Here is a 15,641-nt window from a genome sequence, read left to right on the forward strand (position 1 = left end):
TATGGTGAACCGGCAGTTATAAATATCTACCACTCATGAGGCTTAGTTCAAAGTTCACCATTTATTGTACTACAGATTTTCTGTATGTGACATAAATGAGATGTAGACATTCTCTCTCTTTCTCAGGTTTTTTTAGGCAGTTAATCAATATAGTATCTAGGCACAAAATAATATTTTTAAAGATAAACACACAGAACATTGAATTGACCTCTGGCCTTGCTCTCCCAGTTTTGGCCACTTTAACTTCAGTTTTTTGTTGTTGTTGTTTTCATTCTCCTCCTCCTCTTTCCCCCCTCCTTCTCAATTTTGATAAGACACTTTAAAAAAATGGTACCTTTTATTTTAGTCTTCACAGAAAAATATTGCACTGCTAACCACGTGGATAAACTTCCTGGCCCCAGAGACTGGGTGCAGATTCTACAGGATCAAATTAAACTGGCAAGAAGACGGTTAAAAAGAGGCTCAGGTGAGCATGACAATGTCCGAAATAGCAACTTAGCATAAGACTAAAGTCATAGAGCCTGATGTTTTTCAGAGGTCAGCTGAGCACCCACTGCTCCCCTTGACTTTAATTGTCGTTGTGAGGGCTCAGTACCTCTGAAAATGAAGCCTGTACACTTTTGGCATGTTACCGCTAGAATGCAAGATGTGGTGTTTTGAATGGTAATAGTCTTAAAGTATGTCTTCACTCTAGAGTTAAGTCAGACTCTTTCTCAGGAGTTGCCTCTAAGCCCTTCCTGTCCACCATACACACAGCCATCTCACCTGAGTTTAGTGGTGCTTTAAGCTAGCTTCCCAGCTGGGGCTATAGACTACTAGAGGTTAGGGGCTGCTTTCACTCGTGCTGATAACCTGCCCATTTCTCAGTGAGGACACAGGCTAAATTTCTCAAATGCTGAGAGTCCTCCAGTACCTTTCCACAATTCTCCCCCATGCGCCCAAAGGGACAGACAAGTTCTCCCACAATTCACTGAGAGAATCATAGAGCTCAGTTTACTGCAGCCCAAAGAATCATAGGATCAGAGGTGGATTACTGTTTTATGGGGCCCTGGGCCAGGGCAAGTGGGGACCCCTTCCACTTGCAGTCCCCCCTCCCAATGGCACTCCTGCTGGGGAAATGGGTGTGGGGTTTGCCCCACCCAGCACGGGGATTGGGGCACGGGGGCTTGCCCCGCTCCGCCCGCCTGGTGCTCCTGCCGGGGAGCAGGGTCGGAGGGCGCAAGCTTCCCCCACTCCCCGGCAGGAGGTCCGGGTGGGCAGAGCGGGGCAAGCCTCCATGCCACATACCCGCTCGCTGGCAGAAGCGCCTGGCGGAGGGGGTTGTGACACGGGGGTGCCCAATTGGCCTGGGCATGGGCGTCATTGGCTTAGTGGCTAATCCGTCACTGCATAGGATATGTCCCCAGAAGTCTTAGCACCTGACCCCCATTGTGTGAGGCACATCATTTGCATCACACCAATAACCCTTCCTTACAGCCACCTTTCTTAGGACATGGCTACACTGGAAACTTCAAAGTGCTGTCGCGGGAGCACTCCCGCGGCAGCGCTTTGAAGTGCGAGCGCCGGGAGAGAGGTCTCCCAGAGCTCCTGGTAATCCACCTCCACAAGGGGATCAGCTCCGAGCGCTGGGAGCGCGGCTCCCTGCGCTCGGAGCCTGTCTACACTAGCGCTTTAAAGCACTCTGACTTGCTGCGCTCAGGGGGGTGATTTTTCACACCCCTGAGCCAGCAAGTTAGAGCGCTATAAAACGTAAGTGTAGCCAAGCCCTTAGTTTGCTTTCTTTTTTTCTCTCTTCCTGCTCCTCGCTGCAAATAAGTGCGTTGTTTCTGCTGGTTTAAGGAACAAGATGAGACACTGAACCCAAGTGTCCGATATGACAATATAAAGCTCTAGGCTTCTGGGCCAACTGGAGTTATTCTAACCTGTTGAAATTGTGTGTGTTTATGTATTACCCTTTTTTTAAAAAAATTCCATAGTGAATTCTAAAGGTTGAATATTCAGCTGGCCAAAGAGAATGAGATAGATCATGGCAGATGAATGAACTGTTGCCGTTTGCTGGATCCATGCACCAAAGAGCCAACATTTTCAGTCCTGAGCTTTGTCTGTAGCATTCGGTTAGGCAAGTATCTGAGGTAACTGTGCAAAAGCTGAGGCATTCTTTTATCACACAGTTCTGTCAACACCATGGGAAGTACACAGAAAAGTGTAAGGGTGTAAAAGAAAGGAGGAGGTGAAATAGAAACAAAAAGGAGGAAAGAAGTGCAGATCATTTGCTAGCATAAAATAATGCCCCTCTTCAAAAAAGGTGAGTTTACCAAATCCCCTAGACTATCAAGCCGACTCTCTGCCCTTGAACATGAGGTTATGAGGTGAGCTTGCTAGTGAGAATCATCAGATTGCTTGTTGTTGCACAGCAGCATCCTTTCCTACCATTGATGGAGGCTTCAGAAGGCTACCTATTCCTCCTCGACTGGAAGAAATATACTATGGTGCAGTTCTTCAGTGACATGAAGATTCATAGATTCATATGTGCAGTGAAGGAGGCAGGCAGGGAGAGAGACTGGGGGCCCTTGGGGTGTCTGCAGAGATACAGAACTTTGTGAATAACTCCATTGACCTAATTTGATTTAGTTTGTTTTGAATATATTTTCTACATTCTTGTTTGCTTTTTTTCGTGTGCCTCTCCAGGATGTTAGCTAGGGCTGCAGCTCTACCGTGGGAGTTAGCAGTGACTGTACAGGTTTTCTTTTAAAGAGGGGCCACCAGGAACCGCCCCCACCTATGCTCTTTCCCCAGTATTGGGGAGCCTAAGTGGAGAATGCTGCATCTCAGCCTTAGCGGTAATAGGCTTCCTATGAAAAGATGAGTGAAACTGAGGCCAGTATACTAAACTAAGTGGGATACTAACTATGCCTGCCAAGAGATGAGAACCAATCAACCCAGTGTGTGGCTGGACAATGAAAAGAAATACAGTAACCCATTAGTCCCATTTTCCAGTTACTATACGGAAGCTGAATTGTTGTAAAGGCTCTTTATTTTACATTGTTTCTTATATTCTACTGTATTTTTTTTCTACTGGCCCTTCACCTACATCCCAATCTCTCTGGGTCTGGTTGTCCTCTCGCTTAGGCCTTGTCTATACACAGGTTGTACCAGTATAGTTAAAGTGGCACTATCTCCCCAGAGTGGATGCAGTTATATTGGTATAACGATGCTTTATACGAGTTTTTTGCTATTCCCATATGGAAAGTGTGCTGGTAAAACAATTTTAAAAAAAAAAATTACACCCTTAATTGACATACACTGGCACTAAAACTAAAAACTGTCTGTAGATCTCTAAACTTGTAAATCGGGAGTAATTCCACTGAAGTCAATGGAGTAGAAGTAGAGTAAGTGAGAGGAGAGCTAGGCCAGGAGGTGAAATTCTGGCCTTTTCAAGTTAATGACAAAACTTCCATTGACTTCAGTGAGGCCAGGATTTCATCTTCCATATGTGGTTGCTTTTTTTTCTTCCTTGTTTACTTCATCCTCAGTTCTGACATCATCACAGAACTATGTAATAATCTTCCTAGCACAACATGCTAACAAAAGAGTTCTCAGAGCAGAGCTGTAGCACCTTGGGGCTAATTTCTTTCTTGCTTCCAAAATGCTGCTTCATGTTTTAAAACCAGATCCCTTTATTCTCGCTTTAAAACTTTGCATAATGAACGTAGTGCCTGGGAAAAGTGCTGGTCTATTTGGCGGTCCCAGAGACTGACATTCATTATTAGGGAGCACAGATATGCAGCTGGTGTTGGCCGTGCAAGCTTCCCCCACACTCCACCTGCCGTGGAGAGACCAAGGTTAGCAGTCTGTACTCTCCAGGAGTGAGAGTATAGGCTGCTAACCTAGTACCAAAGGCAATGCTTTGTGATGGGGATGCTTTGCCATTAGAACACAAACTGGAGTTTGGTCTGAATTCTCAGGCCCATATCCACAAAGGTATTTAGGTGATTCATTCCCATTGACTTCAGTGTGCCTCAGTTGCACCAGTTTACTTAAATGTGTGATTTTTAAATGTACAGTGTTGTTGTAGCCATGTTGGCCCCAGGATAGTAGAATGACAAAGTGAACAAGGTAACATCTTTTATTGGACCAACTTCAGTTGGTGAAAGAGACACGCTTTCGAGCTCCTCAGAGCTATTCTTCAGTACTGGGAAAGGTAATCAGAGTGTCACAGTTCAATATAAGGTGGAACAGATGTTAAGCATAAGGAGTTTACACAAGTTGCAAGAAACTGTTCAAAATGAAGTTGGCAATTAAGATCTTTGTGGCATAGGACAAAGGAGAGAGAGTGGGTTACAAACTGTTGTCATGAGACAGTGTCTCTATTGAGTCCATGATTTTTGGTGTCTAGCAGAGTTATGAATTTAAACTCCCAGGCTTGTGTTTTGAAGGTGTTATGCAGCTTTCCTTTGAGGACAAGGACTGAGAGATCAGATGTAGAGTGATCATTTTCTACAAAGTGTTCGCCCGGGGGCGGGATAGGGTGTTTTTGTCTTTTATCATTTTTCTCTGTGAGTTCATTCAAGAGTGTAGTGATTGTCTAGATTCACCCACATAGTTGTTGTTCTTGCATTTGATGCACTGGCTGAAGTACACCACCTTGTGATAGTCATGTGTAGGACTATGGATCGTGAAAGGCATGTTGTGGGAAGTATTGATCATCACAGCAGTGGAGATATGGCTGCAGGTTTTGCATCTATTGCTCTGGCAGGCTTGACTTTGAATTGGTGTGTCCTGGTCTTGTGGGTAGCTTACTTCTGATGGTAAGCTTAGTGAGGCTGCGGGTGTTGTTTGAAGGCCAGAAATGGGAGTTCAGGAAACCCTGGTTTCTTGCAACATGTGTTCTTTCACCAACAGAAATTGGTCCAATAAAAGATATTACCTCACCCACCTGATTTTTAAGTTGATTTATGCAACTTCTAGTGCAGACACTCTTAAATCAGTTTAAGCTCTGGTCCACACAGTTTTTGTAGTGCTTTAACTATACTGGTATAGAAACAGATTTAGTTACACTAGTACAACCCTATAGTTATAGCTGTATACATGTGTAGGAATAAACTGTAAGACACCTTTTTTATTGGTATAACTGTGTCCACCGATGTAACTGTTTCCATACAAAATCACACCCCCTACTGAAATAGTTGGATCAGTCCATAAACAGTGTAGTCCAAATCAGAGGGGTTGTCTACATAGAAAAATTTATTCAAATTGAGGTAGTGTGTGTAATTAATTAAAGAACGACTATTCCTGATTAACTCTGTGTGTGGGTGCTCTGATTCTGGAATAACTCCCCATGTATAACTCCCCAGACGTATCCTAAGGGCATGGCTACACTTGCAGATGTAGAGCGCTGGGAGTTAAACTAGCCTTCCGAGACCACAGCAGCAAAAGTGCTGCCTTGTATTTACACTGTCAGCTGGAAGCACACTGGCATGGCCACATCAGCAGCTCTTGCAACGCCACAGAGAGCAGTGCATTGTGGTAGTTATCCCAGCATTCAAATGGCTGCAACGTGCTTTTCAAATGGGGGGGAGGTGGTGGAGTGTGACAGGGAGTGTGTTGTGTGTATGTGGGGGGAGAGAGAGTTGGTTTTTGGGGTGCTGAGAGTGTGTCAGCATGCTGTCTTGTAAGTTCAGAGAGCAGCAGACCCCCGTCCCCCTTGCCTCTCTCTCTCTCTCACACTCACAGCAAGCAGCATTCCACAGTAATGGTTGCTTTGTCCTGGAGCAGATAAGCAGCCGGCTGTCAGAAACAGAGCTTTGAAAGAGGATAGCCTCATTCCTATAGCCGAATTCAAAACAATGACAAGAGTGGCCACTTGACTTAAGGGGATTATGGGATGTTTCCGGAGGCAGATCAGAGTGCAGTAATGCAACACCTCGTTCACACTGACTCCCAGGCCTTTCAGCCAAGGTGCAGCAAACATGCTTCTCATGGAGGTGGATTACCAGGAGCCCTCCAGCTGCAGAGTCCAGGTGCTCTACATGCCTTGCCAGTGTGGACGGGTTGGGAGTTAGGGCACCTGGGGCTGCTTTAATGTGCTCTAACTTGCAAGTGTAGCCAAGCCCTAAGTTCCAAGGTGCCTAAAGATCTTATTTGCAATTGAGTTAAGCTAAACTGGTTTAAGATTTTGTTAAACTGATATAAGAGTGTCCACATTGGTGGGTTGCACCAATTTAACTAATTCAATTTCTAGCTAAGCTGGTGCACAAACTGTGTGTGGACAGGCTTGAGACCACTGTTTTTTTTTCACAAATGCCACCAAAAGCCGTTTGGCCCCTTCTGAGTTGGGCTGAATTTGAACTGCTGACTTGAAAGGGAAAGGCTCTCTATTCCATTACCAATCCTCTGATGCATTCAGTCCACCCTCTGACTGGGTTTTCTATTTAGGCCAAGTAGCTATTTGCATGTCCAAATGATGACAAATTATGTTCATGTGTAATCTTCCATGCTCAATCCTGTGGTTTAATAATTTGATAAGATAATGATGTAAACACCAGTGTATTCCCCTAGCTGTCTGTGGCAGTAATACCTTGAGAACTCCAGCAAATGGATGGGGAGGACCTGCTTTAGTGCTGCTTTCTTTAGTATTTACCCTCTTGAGTATTTTCAAATTAAACGATATTCTGATCACAGGATCATAGATGTTGTCCAGCTTCAACCTTATTTATCAAATTTGGCTCATTTCCTAGAATTAGGTACAGAATAGTCTCTGACTGGGAAGGCTAATCAACAAACTGTTTTTTAAAAACCCCTGTTCTCTCTCTAGAAAAAACTTCTCCTGGGTAGGTTTTGAAAGGTTGTTATCCTAATACAAATAGAAATTAATTTAAGGTTAGCATCCGCTATAACATTTTTTCATAACTGGAAGTAGTCTTATTTTGCTTTGGATTTTTCTCAGTCCCATTAGATTATTGCCTTAGATCTGAGACTTGGGGTTTTTCTTTTAATTTGCTAGATCTGAGAATAAAGCTGTCATTGCCATTAAATTTTTATTGGCCTTGTTCAGTCTTTTCAAATTTCACAAGTTGGCTGTCACAAGGGAGGAAAAAAGACTTTGAGGTTAATGTTACAAATAGAAGTTATAATTAAAATAAAATAGCATGATAATATTCTTCACCTTTGACTATTGGTCCCACTTCATACAATTGGCATGGCCAAAAAAAATCCACATGTTTGTATGCATTCTGGGGCACTGGATCATATTGCCAGTTTTATCCCCTCCACAACATCTAGGCTCAGCTCTCTGCAGCTGCTGGAGAAGAAGGGCTATTGGCCAGGGAAAGAGGGACATGAAGTTGAGGGAAAATCAGATGTATACATTTCCCTTTTTAGAACAGGATAAATTACAATGCAAATTGCATTGTGATTTACAGCTGCCCTGACCAGCAGTAGCTCCCATCGTGTAGTCTTGCCATGCTACAAAAGGGGAATATGGCTAGGTGGTTAGTGGACCAGCCAGCGACAACACAGCCAGAGACGCAGCTGTTGGCGCAGAGATTTAAGGAGGGCCATGAATGGGCTAGTCTCAGCAGGAAACAGCCCTGCTGTTCTCATCATCTCTGCATTGAAACCTTCTGGCTATTCCACTCTATCTCCAATAATAAAAAAAATGGGGCATGAGCCACACATCTCTTGTGATAAGTCCTCTCTCCCTTTTCATGCCTTGAAAAGGATCTGAGCCATTATTTAATGGCAGTATGTTGCTAAAAGCCTCCATATAGACAGGAATGCTGGTACAGTATGACTAAATGCTCCTAAAGCACAGCGTGAGTAAGAGCTCTTCATGCAATATGATTTTACTGATTAACTCAAAAACCTTTAAATACTGTACATAATAAAGGAAAATGAAGCGGCGCTATGAAATCTGCTCAAACTTTTCAGGTGTGATTGGTGTGAAGTAGTCACCTGACATGATGGTAGTAGTTGCATCATTGTACTATTGTTTATTTTAAACATTGCCTGATTACAATGGAAAATGCTGGGGGCGAGAGGAGAAATTTTTTTAACAATATTAAATCCATGCTGGACTGTGCTGTCTCTCCCACCCATGTGTTGAGACCTCCACTCCATCATTACCGCATCTTCCTATGTCTTGTGTGGTATTCTTCTCCCCTTCTGTTTGTGTCTTTGCCCCTCCTCTCAGTCCTCTGCTTTCTCTGGTCCTCTCTTCATGATATAATTAATACACAAGGCATCTGTGTCTTGTGAGATAGCAGATTCTTGCTAGTGCTGATTTATGTTTAGCAGCAGACACAAGGGCAGATAGTATGTTGGATGGGAATCACAGGAGTAACATTATGCATTCCCGGCCAGTATTTTATCTAGATTAAGTAAAATAAAGACAGCAGAACTAATAAGGGCAACCTCTGTATTAACCTCTTCATTCCTGCACATACATGCTTCTGTGCAAGCAGCAAAATAGCAGGTGCACATTTACCAGACAGGTACATTCCGCAGCTAGCAAAGTGATTTTGGAAAAAGGTCTGAAGGACATGGCTACAGGAGTGTTTACAGCAGTTACCAAACTATTTCTAAACAAAGAATATAAGAGAGTTTCAAAATTCCAATGAGAGGGTCTAATCCTGCTTGCCTTGTCATGCAGGTAGGCTCATTGAAGTCAAGACAAGTATGATTTGGCTCATGGCCAATGGATGTGGTGTTTGAAGGCAAACCACATCTTCCTGTTTAGAATGGAATGTGGAAAGGTGATCTGCCTCAGCATTTGTAGGGTCAAGGTGTTCATTACTAATTTGTGAACTTGAACTTAGCTTGACATGCTTCCCCGATAGTCATCTGAAACATCTTCTGTTGGGAGCCAAGGGAGCTCACTGGATGAGGGCTCTGAAATAGGCTGTTTAATGTTGGCTCTGAGCAAGTCATAGTGCTTTAATACCTTCAGCTATTTAAAAAGTAAACTAATTCTTGTTTTCAGTGAGTTTGGTGCTGTTTGACAACACTGTTAAGTAGGGTGACCAGATGTCCCATTTTTATAGGGACAGTCCCGGTTTTTGGGACTTCTTCTTATATAGGCACCTATTACCCTCCACCCCGTCCCATTTTTTCACAGTTGCTATCTGATCAACCTACTGTTAAGGGTAATCAGCACAAACGACCCAGTTAAGGACATGCACTGAATTTGGTTGTTCAATATATCTGTATTACTTTGGCCAGTTTTTGATATCTGCGAAGTCGGGGGCACACTACAGTGGGAATGTACCCATTGCTTTATGACCATGATCCTCGTGGGGGAAAAAAAATATAAATATCAATATATAAGGAGTGGTACATGAAATAATAGTACAGAGATGGTGTATTGGAGCTCCTGCTTACTCTTCTTGCCACTAGAGATTAAAATCTTAGCAGTGTTCAAAAAAGATGTAGAAATTTGTGTGTGTAATGAGAACATCTGAAGTTACATTAGATGGGGTGTAGAGCCTGATCCAAAGCCCACTGCAGTCACTGACAAGACTCTCTTTGGCTTCAGTGGGCTTTTGATCAGTCTTGTAAATTCTCATGCTTCAGGACATAAGCCAGCAACTAAGGGCCAGATTTACAAAGGGATTTAGGTGCCTAAAGATGCTGATAAAACCTACTGGGTTTTACAAAAGTGCCCAAGTGAATTTGACACCTAACTCCCATTGACTTTCAATGGGAATTAGGGGCCTAATCTACCCAAGTAGGTTCCAGTCTGCATCTTTAGGTGCCTAAATCTTTTTGTAAATCTGGCCCAAACTGATTAGGGTTAGGAAAAAAATCACTTTGGGCAGGCTATTACATAGTGGTCACATTCGGGGATTCTTGCACCTTCCTGTGAAGCATCTGATACTGGCCACCACTGGAGACTGAATACCAGGGTCAGTATTACCACTGGTCTGATCTGGGATGGCAATTGTTACGTTAAATTTACAAAATTATTGTAAGCTTCCTATATCAGCAGGAGTTTGAGTTCTTCAAGGGGGCAGTGTATTACTCCCATCCAATGGCCAGCACAACTGCAAATTAATACCCAGACTACCTTTCCTAAGTTTGCATTTTTATTATATGACATTTTCACACAAGCAGTGACTGTTTAACTGGATGCTAGCAAATTGCACATGAGAAGTGTAGATAGAAAATGCAAAAGCACTCTATGTAGCTTTTTAATCATATTCCTTTATTCAGTAAAAGTAATGAGATTTCTTGTTTATATTTGTAATCAGCAGAGACGACTGACTGCGATGAGAAACTGGACATTTCTCTACTGCAAACAGGTAAAATGCATTAAGTTTTTTATCAGGTTCCACTTCTTTATTTATTTATTTTGCATAAAGCAGTTTTCAATATTCTAGGTATGGCATATACAGTCTGGGTAATCTGCATACAAGGCCCAGATGTCTAAGATTTGAATGCCTAGTGGTTGAAAAAAAAAAAAGAGAGAGAGAGAGAACATGCACCAGAATTTCACTATTTTTCCCTTGATTTCCTATTCATAAAACCTCCAGTTTGACAGTAACGGCTAAGTGACACAAACCAGTAAGTGATCTTCATGACTCCAGATGGCAACTTGTGCTCATTCATGATATTTCTGGGTACTTTCAAAATTCTTGACACAACATTACTTCCAAGGACTGGCAAAGTAATTTGTATCATAGTGTATTTCAGTTCTGCATTGGTGTACTACTAGCAATAATATCTTGGGTTTACAAAGGGATTGCAAAGCTCTTTATCTGATATGGAAGGATCACTTTTAACCCCACCCCATTCCCTCAAAATGCACCCACCCCTTGAGTCAAACATGACAGTTGTTTAACAGCAAACAGCAGTACTATGCAACAGTCTAGGGCAGGAACTGATGAAGATTTCCATGTGCCATTGAAACTTCTAGTTGGAATTTAAGTAGGTAGGCCAAGATTTTTTTTGGTGATTTTTTTTGAGTGCTGCACTTGAGATACCCTACCAGGACCTGACTGTTAGAAAATGCTGAGCACATATCCTCCGAAAATCAGGTGTTCCAAGTTGGGCATTCAGAATAACTAATCATTTTTGAAAATCTTGACTATATAGATGGTAATTACCTGTGTTTTAAAATTTCACCAAGATGCAGCTTAATACCGCTAGACCCGAGAAAAATGTGGTAAAAGTCTTGAATGATCAAGACCTTGGGTTTACAGTTTCTCCCTCAGATTAATACAATATAGTGAATACTAATGAAAAAGACTCCTTGGAAATTAGTCACGCAATGTCTGTAAAGAGTAAGTGTAGACTGTTTACTGCTAGCAATTGCTATATCCAGGGCAGAACTTTAACAGCAGCTCCCCACAGTGCTGTAATGTACCCTACAAACACTCTGTGGTGGTCATGAGAGCAGTATTGCGACACTTGACCCAGCCCACTATCTTCCCAATAACTCTACATAAGGCTTGTGATGGGTCTTCAGACATCCTCAGTGCTGAGGTGCTATGGGTTGGAGCATGAACTGCTAGCAGTGAGGCACTGGTGGTTGAAATCCTGTTGTCAGACCATGTGGAATTATTCAGGAGCAGGACCAGGACCAAGGGGACCAGGACCAAGCAGCTATAGTCTTGTTCATGGGGGGCTGGGAGCACATGCTACCTGATCGGAGCTGCAGTGCTGCTTTCTTAGCTACCCACTGAGCATTTCATGGTACTAGTTTGATAACAGATGCAGGAAGCTCTGGTTTTAAAGGTCTCTTCCAAGTGACATCCTGTTTGTTTCTGTTATCAGGGATGGAAGCAATTCTAGTAAAGGAGAACCCTAATAAATGTTATGTTATTATACAGTGTTATCTTTTCATTGCTCTGGTAAATTTATTCAGTACCAGAATTATTTTATTGGAGCCTAATGTGGTTTCTACAGTATTTCACATCTTACATTATTAGTGAAAATGAATGTGATGCACTGAGACAGCCACATTAGTAAAGAGAGAAGATTTCCATCCTGGGGATCTTATATTCTCTTTTCTGCAAGATTTCCAGTGTGTATTTTTGAATGTGTGCAGACTGCATGCCCATATACCTTTGAATATGCATGTGTGCACAATTCTAAGGCTTAATATTTGTCTTGCAGTATATATATCTCCCTGGGATCTGTGGGAGGATGCCTAAATTGACAGTGGAATAGTCATTTTCTTTTTCAGATTGTGTGTGTGGAAGGAAAAAAGGTGAACTCCAAAGGCTTTCAGCCAAGCATTTGAATTTCACACATTATTATATATGTACAAGTGACTTTTATAGAATGACAGGTTTCAGAGTAGCAGCCGTGTTAGTCTGTATCTGCAAAAAGAACAGGAGTACTTGTGGCACCTTAGAGACTAACAAATTTATTAGAGCATAAGCTTTCATGAGCTACAGCCTAGTTCGTCGGATGCATAGAATGGAACATATAGTAAGATATAGATTTTTTTTCTCCTGCTGATAATAGCTCATCTTAACTAATTAGCCTCTCACAGTTTGTATGATAACTTCGAACGTATCTTTATGTCAGGTTTCAGAGTAACAGCCGTGTTAGTCTGTATTCGCAAAAAGAAAAGGAGGACTTGTGGCACCTTAGAGACTAACCAATTTATTTGAGCATAAGCTTTCGTGAGCTACAGCTCACTCCATCGGATGCATACCGTGGAAAATACAGAAGATGTTTTTATACACACAAACCATGAAAAAATGGGTGTTTATCACTACAAAAGGTTTTCTCTCCCCCCCACCCCACTCTCCTGCTGGTAATAGCTTATCTAAAGTGATCACTCTCCTTACAATGTGTATGATAATCAAGGCAGGCCATTTCCAGCACAAATCCAGGTTTTCGATTAAGTGAGCTGTAGCTCACGAAAGCTTATGCTCAGATAAATTGGTTAGTCTCTAAGGTGCCACAAGAACTCCTTTTCTTTTATCTCTGTGTGTGTGTGTATATATATATATAATCTTACTATATGTTCCATTCTATGCATCTGATGAAGTGGGCTGTAGCCCAAGAAAGCTTATGCTCTAATAAATTCGTTAGTCTCTAAGGTGCCACAAGTACTCCTGTTCTTTATATAATGTATCAGTAGTTAATATTATACCATTCTTGGGACTAAATCAGTTTAAGTGATATACAGCCAATATAATTATGGTAGTTATAATAAAGGTTACTGAAGTAGGGAGCCAAAATAGATGCCTTCCATCGAGGAGGCTGGTAAAGGAGGTCGATATAACCTTTATAGCGATCCTCACCTGTAGATTAGATTCCCTTGTACAATAGCTGGTTTTCAGCAGGGATGTCACTGGCGGATCATTTAAGGAGAGTCTCGGATGTGATCTTTTCAGCTGGCTTGTGTGTTTAAATTGCAAGCTCTCTGGGGAAGAGGTGCTCTCGTACTGTGTGTTTGTTCAGTGCCCTGCACAATGGGGCCTTGATCTCTGGAGGGGCCTCAAGGCAGTACCATAAGACAAATAATAAATCAATAATGGTCAAGGGCAAACTGATTATGTTAGTCTTCCATGATGTAGAGAAAACCTTTGACACAGAGTTTGAATAGGATTACTTGAAGGGAGTGCTGCAGGAAGTGGGACTGGGAGCAAGAATGGGATGCTGAATCTATTTATGGTGTGTATATTTAAAACGTTTATTACCTGGGTATCCAAGAACTAGACAAAATTGGGACACAAGAGAGTCCAGAGCAAGTGAATTGAATAAGGTTTGGATAAACATGGACAAATCAGATGTCTTTAAGCTGCATAGAGGGATGACTCAGAGGTGCCCATTCACCCCTTTCTTTGTCCCTGCGGAAAAAATAAAAAAAATCTGAACATGGGGGATACAGGCTGAGGAATCCCAGTATACAGAGGGGTTTAGATCCCTTAGCCTTTGTGCATACAGTTAGGGAAATCCTGGACGTATGATTTCCTGTGTTAAGATAATATGACATCCAAAGGTTTCATTATTTTTCATTATTTTTAAATCCTAAAACCAAGGAAGGATTTTTTGCCTAGCCATATTTCTGTGTTTAGGAGCACAAATCGTATTGTGGTTAAAAAGTATCTTTGATGCTAATTATTCCCTTCTGCTTAAAGGATTTAATTAATTGGGAGACCTTGAAAGTGAACCAGAAGAATTATGGCTGTTAAATTTTAACTTATCAAAAACTTGGGTTTTGTTTCAAACTTTGTGATTAGGGTCCCCTAGAAAATATTGGTAGAGTTACATATTCGCTTCAGCATAGGCAAAGACTGCCTAGGACCTGCCAAAATCCAAACTGTAGGGACCTGTATTGAGGGAGACCAGGCAGCCAGTGACCCTGATTGGTATCTTGGTGGTGTGGAGACCATGACAGATGTTGGATAAACATTGAGCAGAGTGAATATAGGGCACCCCATTAGGATCTTTAACTTTCCTACTTAAGGAATAGTGGCTATGACAAAAGAGTTTTGATCCTGTCATATGATTTACACTGCATATTTGGAATTAGTGAGGATTAACGCCAGTCTGACTCACTTTCCTAAAATATCAAACGGGAACAAATCTAAGCCAACCTCAGCACTGGTGGTTATATATCTTTAGCCAAAACATTACACACTAAGGATGTGTATGTCCAGGGATGCTACAAGGTCCTCTTTAAGCCCCAGCACTCTGCACTGGAGTGAATTTCAAGCTGTGAAAGAATTTGAGACCACTAATAGGAGTACAAATCCCAGTCTTTGGGTCCCAGGGAGATACAGCTTTGTGAAAAGATGGGAACAATCTCTTGCTAAAGAAACAGATAAGAAAATAACTATGAGCCAATCCTGTATGGTCTGCCTCCTTTTCTCTTGGAATACAATGTGAAGAAAATGCTTAGAAACCTCTTCAAACCCTTAAATATAAATCCCTTTATTGTAATATAATTCTTTATCCTTTCAGTGCATGATTCTACAAGTCCTCCCTTTTCATCTTGTTGTATTTGGCTCTTACACTGATTGATGTCTGTCTCGTATATACGCTGTGTTCTTACTTCTATAGTTGTAATTCTTCTGTCCATCTTCCATTGTTCTGTTTAAAAATATACTTTAATGTGGTTTAAAAAAAGATGTGATATAATCATGCAACTTATCTCTGGTTTTTATTCTACCATATGCATTTACAGTATCATGATTTTTCAAGTTTTCCAAAGAATAACCCAGAGTACATACTGTAGGCTTAAAATTCATGTGGTGCTTTGTTCACCTCTTTAGAGCCATATAACTTCAAAGATCTAAGCACTGTAGTGCAATTTGTACGATATTCTAACACTTTACACCTCACTTCATGTGTTCTGCATTTTGCTAGCAAAACCTCTATTCACAAATTCAATATATAATAGGATCTTTTTTTAGACAACTAAACTGATACCCAACAATGGCCATCTAAACACACAGATAATTCAGCAACCTCACAAGTACTATATTTGAGTCTCTGACTACTTAACTCATGTAGGTTAATTTGGAACACAATTTTAGGAAATAACTGAATTGGTATAATTTTTTCTAATTTATTTAAATCCTCTCTTTCTTCAGGTAGCATTCTTGAGATCACAACAGATAAGCTGGTCGACTCAAAACCAGATTTTTCTGCTTAAATTTTACTTTCTGCCTCAATGTTTC

General features: G+C 41.6%; 1 protein-coding gene across 6 annotated transcripts in view; it reads left to right on the top strand.

Annotated features, from left to right (window-relative positions):
- Positions 1–15,641, top strand: part of SEPHS1 (selenophosphate synthetase 1) — a 139,947-nt gene that overhangs the window by 39,534 nt on the left and 84,772 nt on the right. For 3 of the 6 annotated variants that reach the window (XM_073328728.1, XM_073328726.1, XM_073328727.1), the window contains exon 6: positions 10,248–10,298. In XM_073328728.1, coding sequence (XP_073184829.1) covers positions 10,248–10,298 — 51 coding nt within the window. Of the gene's footprint in view, positions 1–346; positions 467–10,247; positions 10,299–15,641 lie in introns of those variants that run through there. The other 3 variants (XM_073328731.1, XM_073328730.1, XM_073328732.1) reach the window with 3 other exon arrangements.

This window comes from Lepidochelys kempii, chromosome 1, assembly GCF_965140265.1.
Source record: "Lepidochelys kempii isolate rLepKem1 chromosome 1, rLepKem1.hap2, whole genome shotgun sequence".
Taxonomy (NCBI): domain Eukaryota; kingdom Metazoa; phylum Chordata; order Testudines; family Cheloniidae; genus Lepidochelys; species Lepidochelys kempii.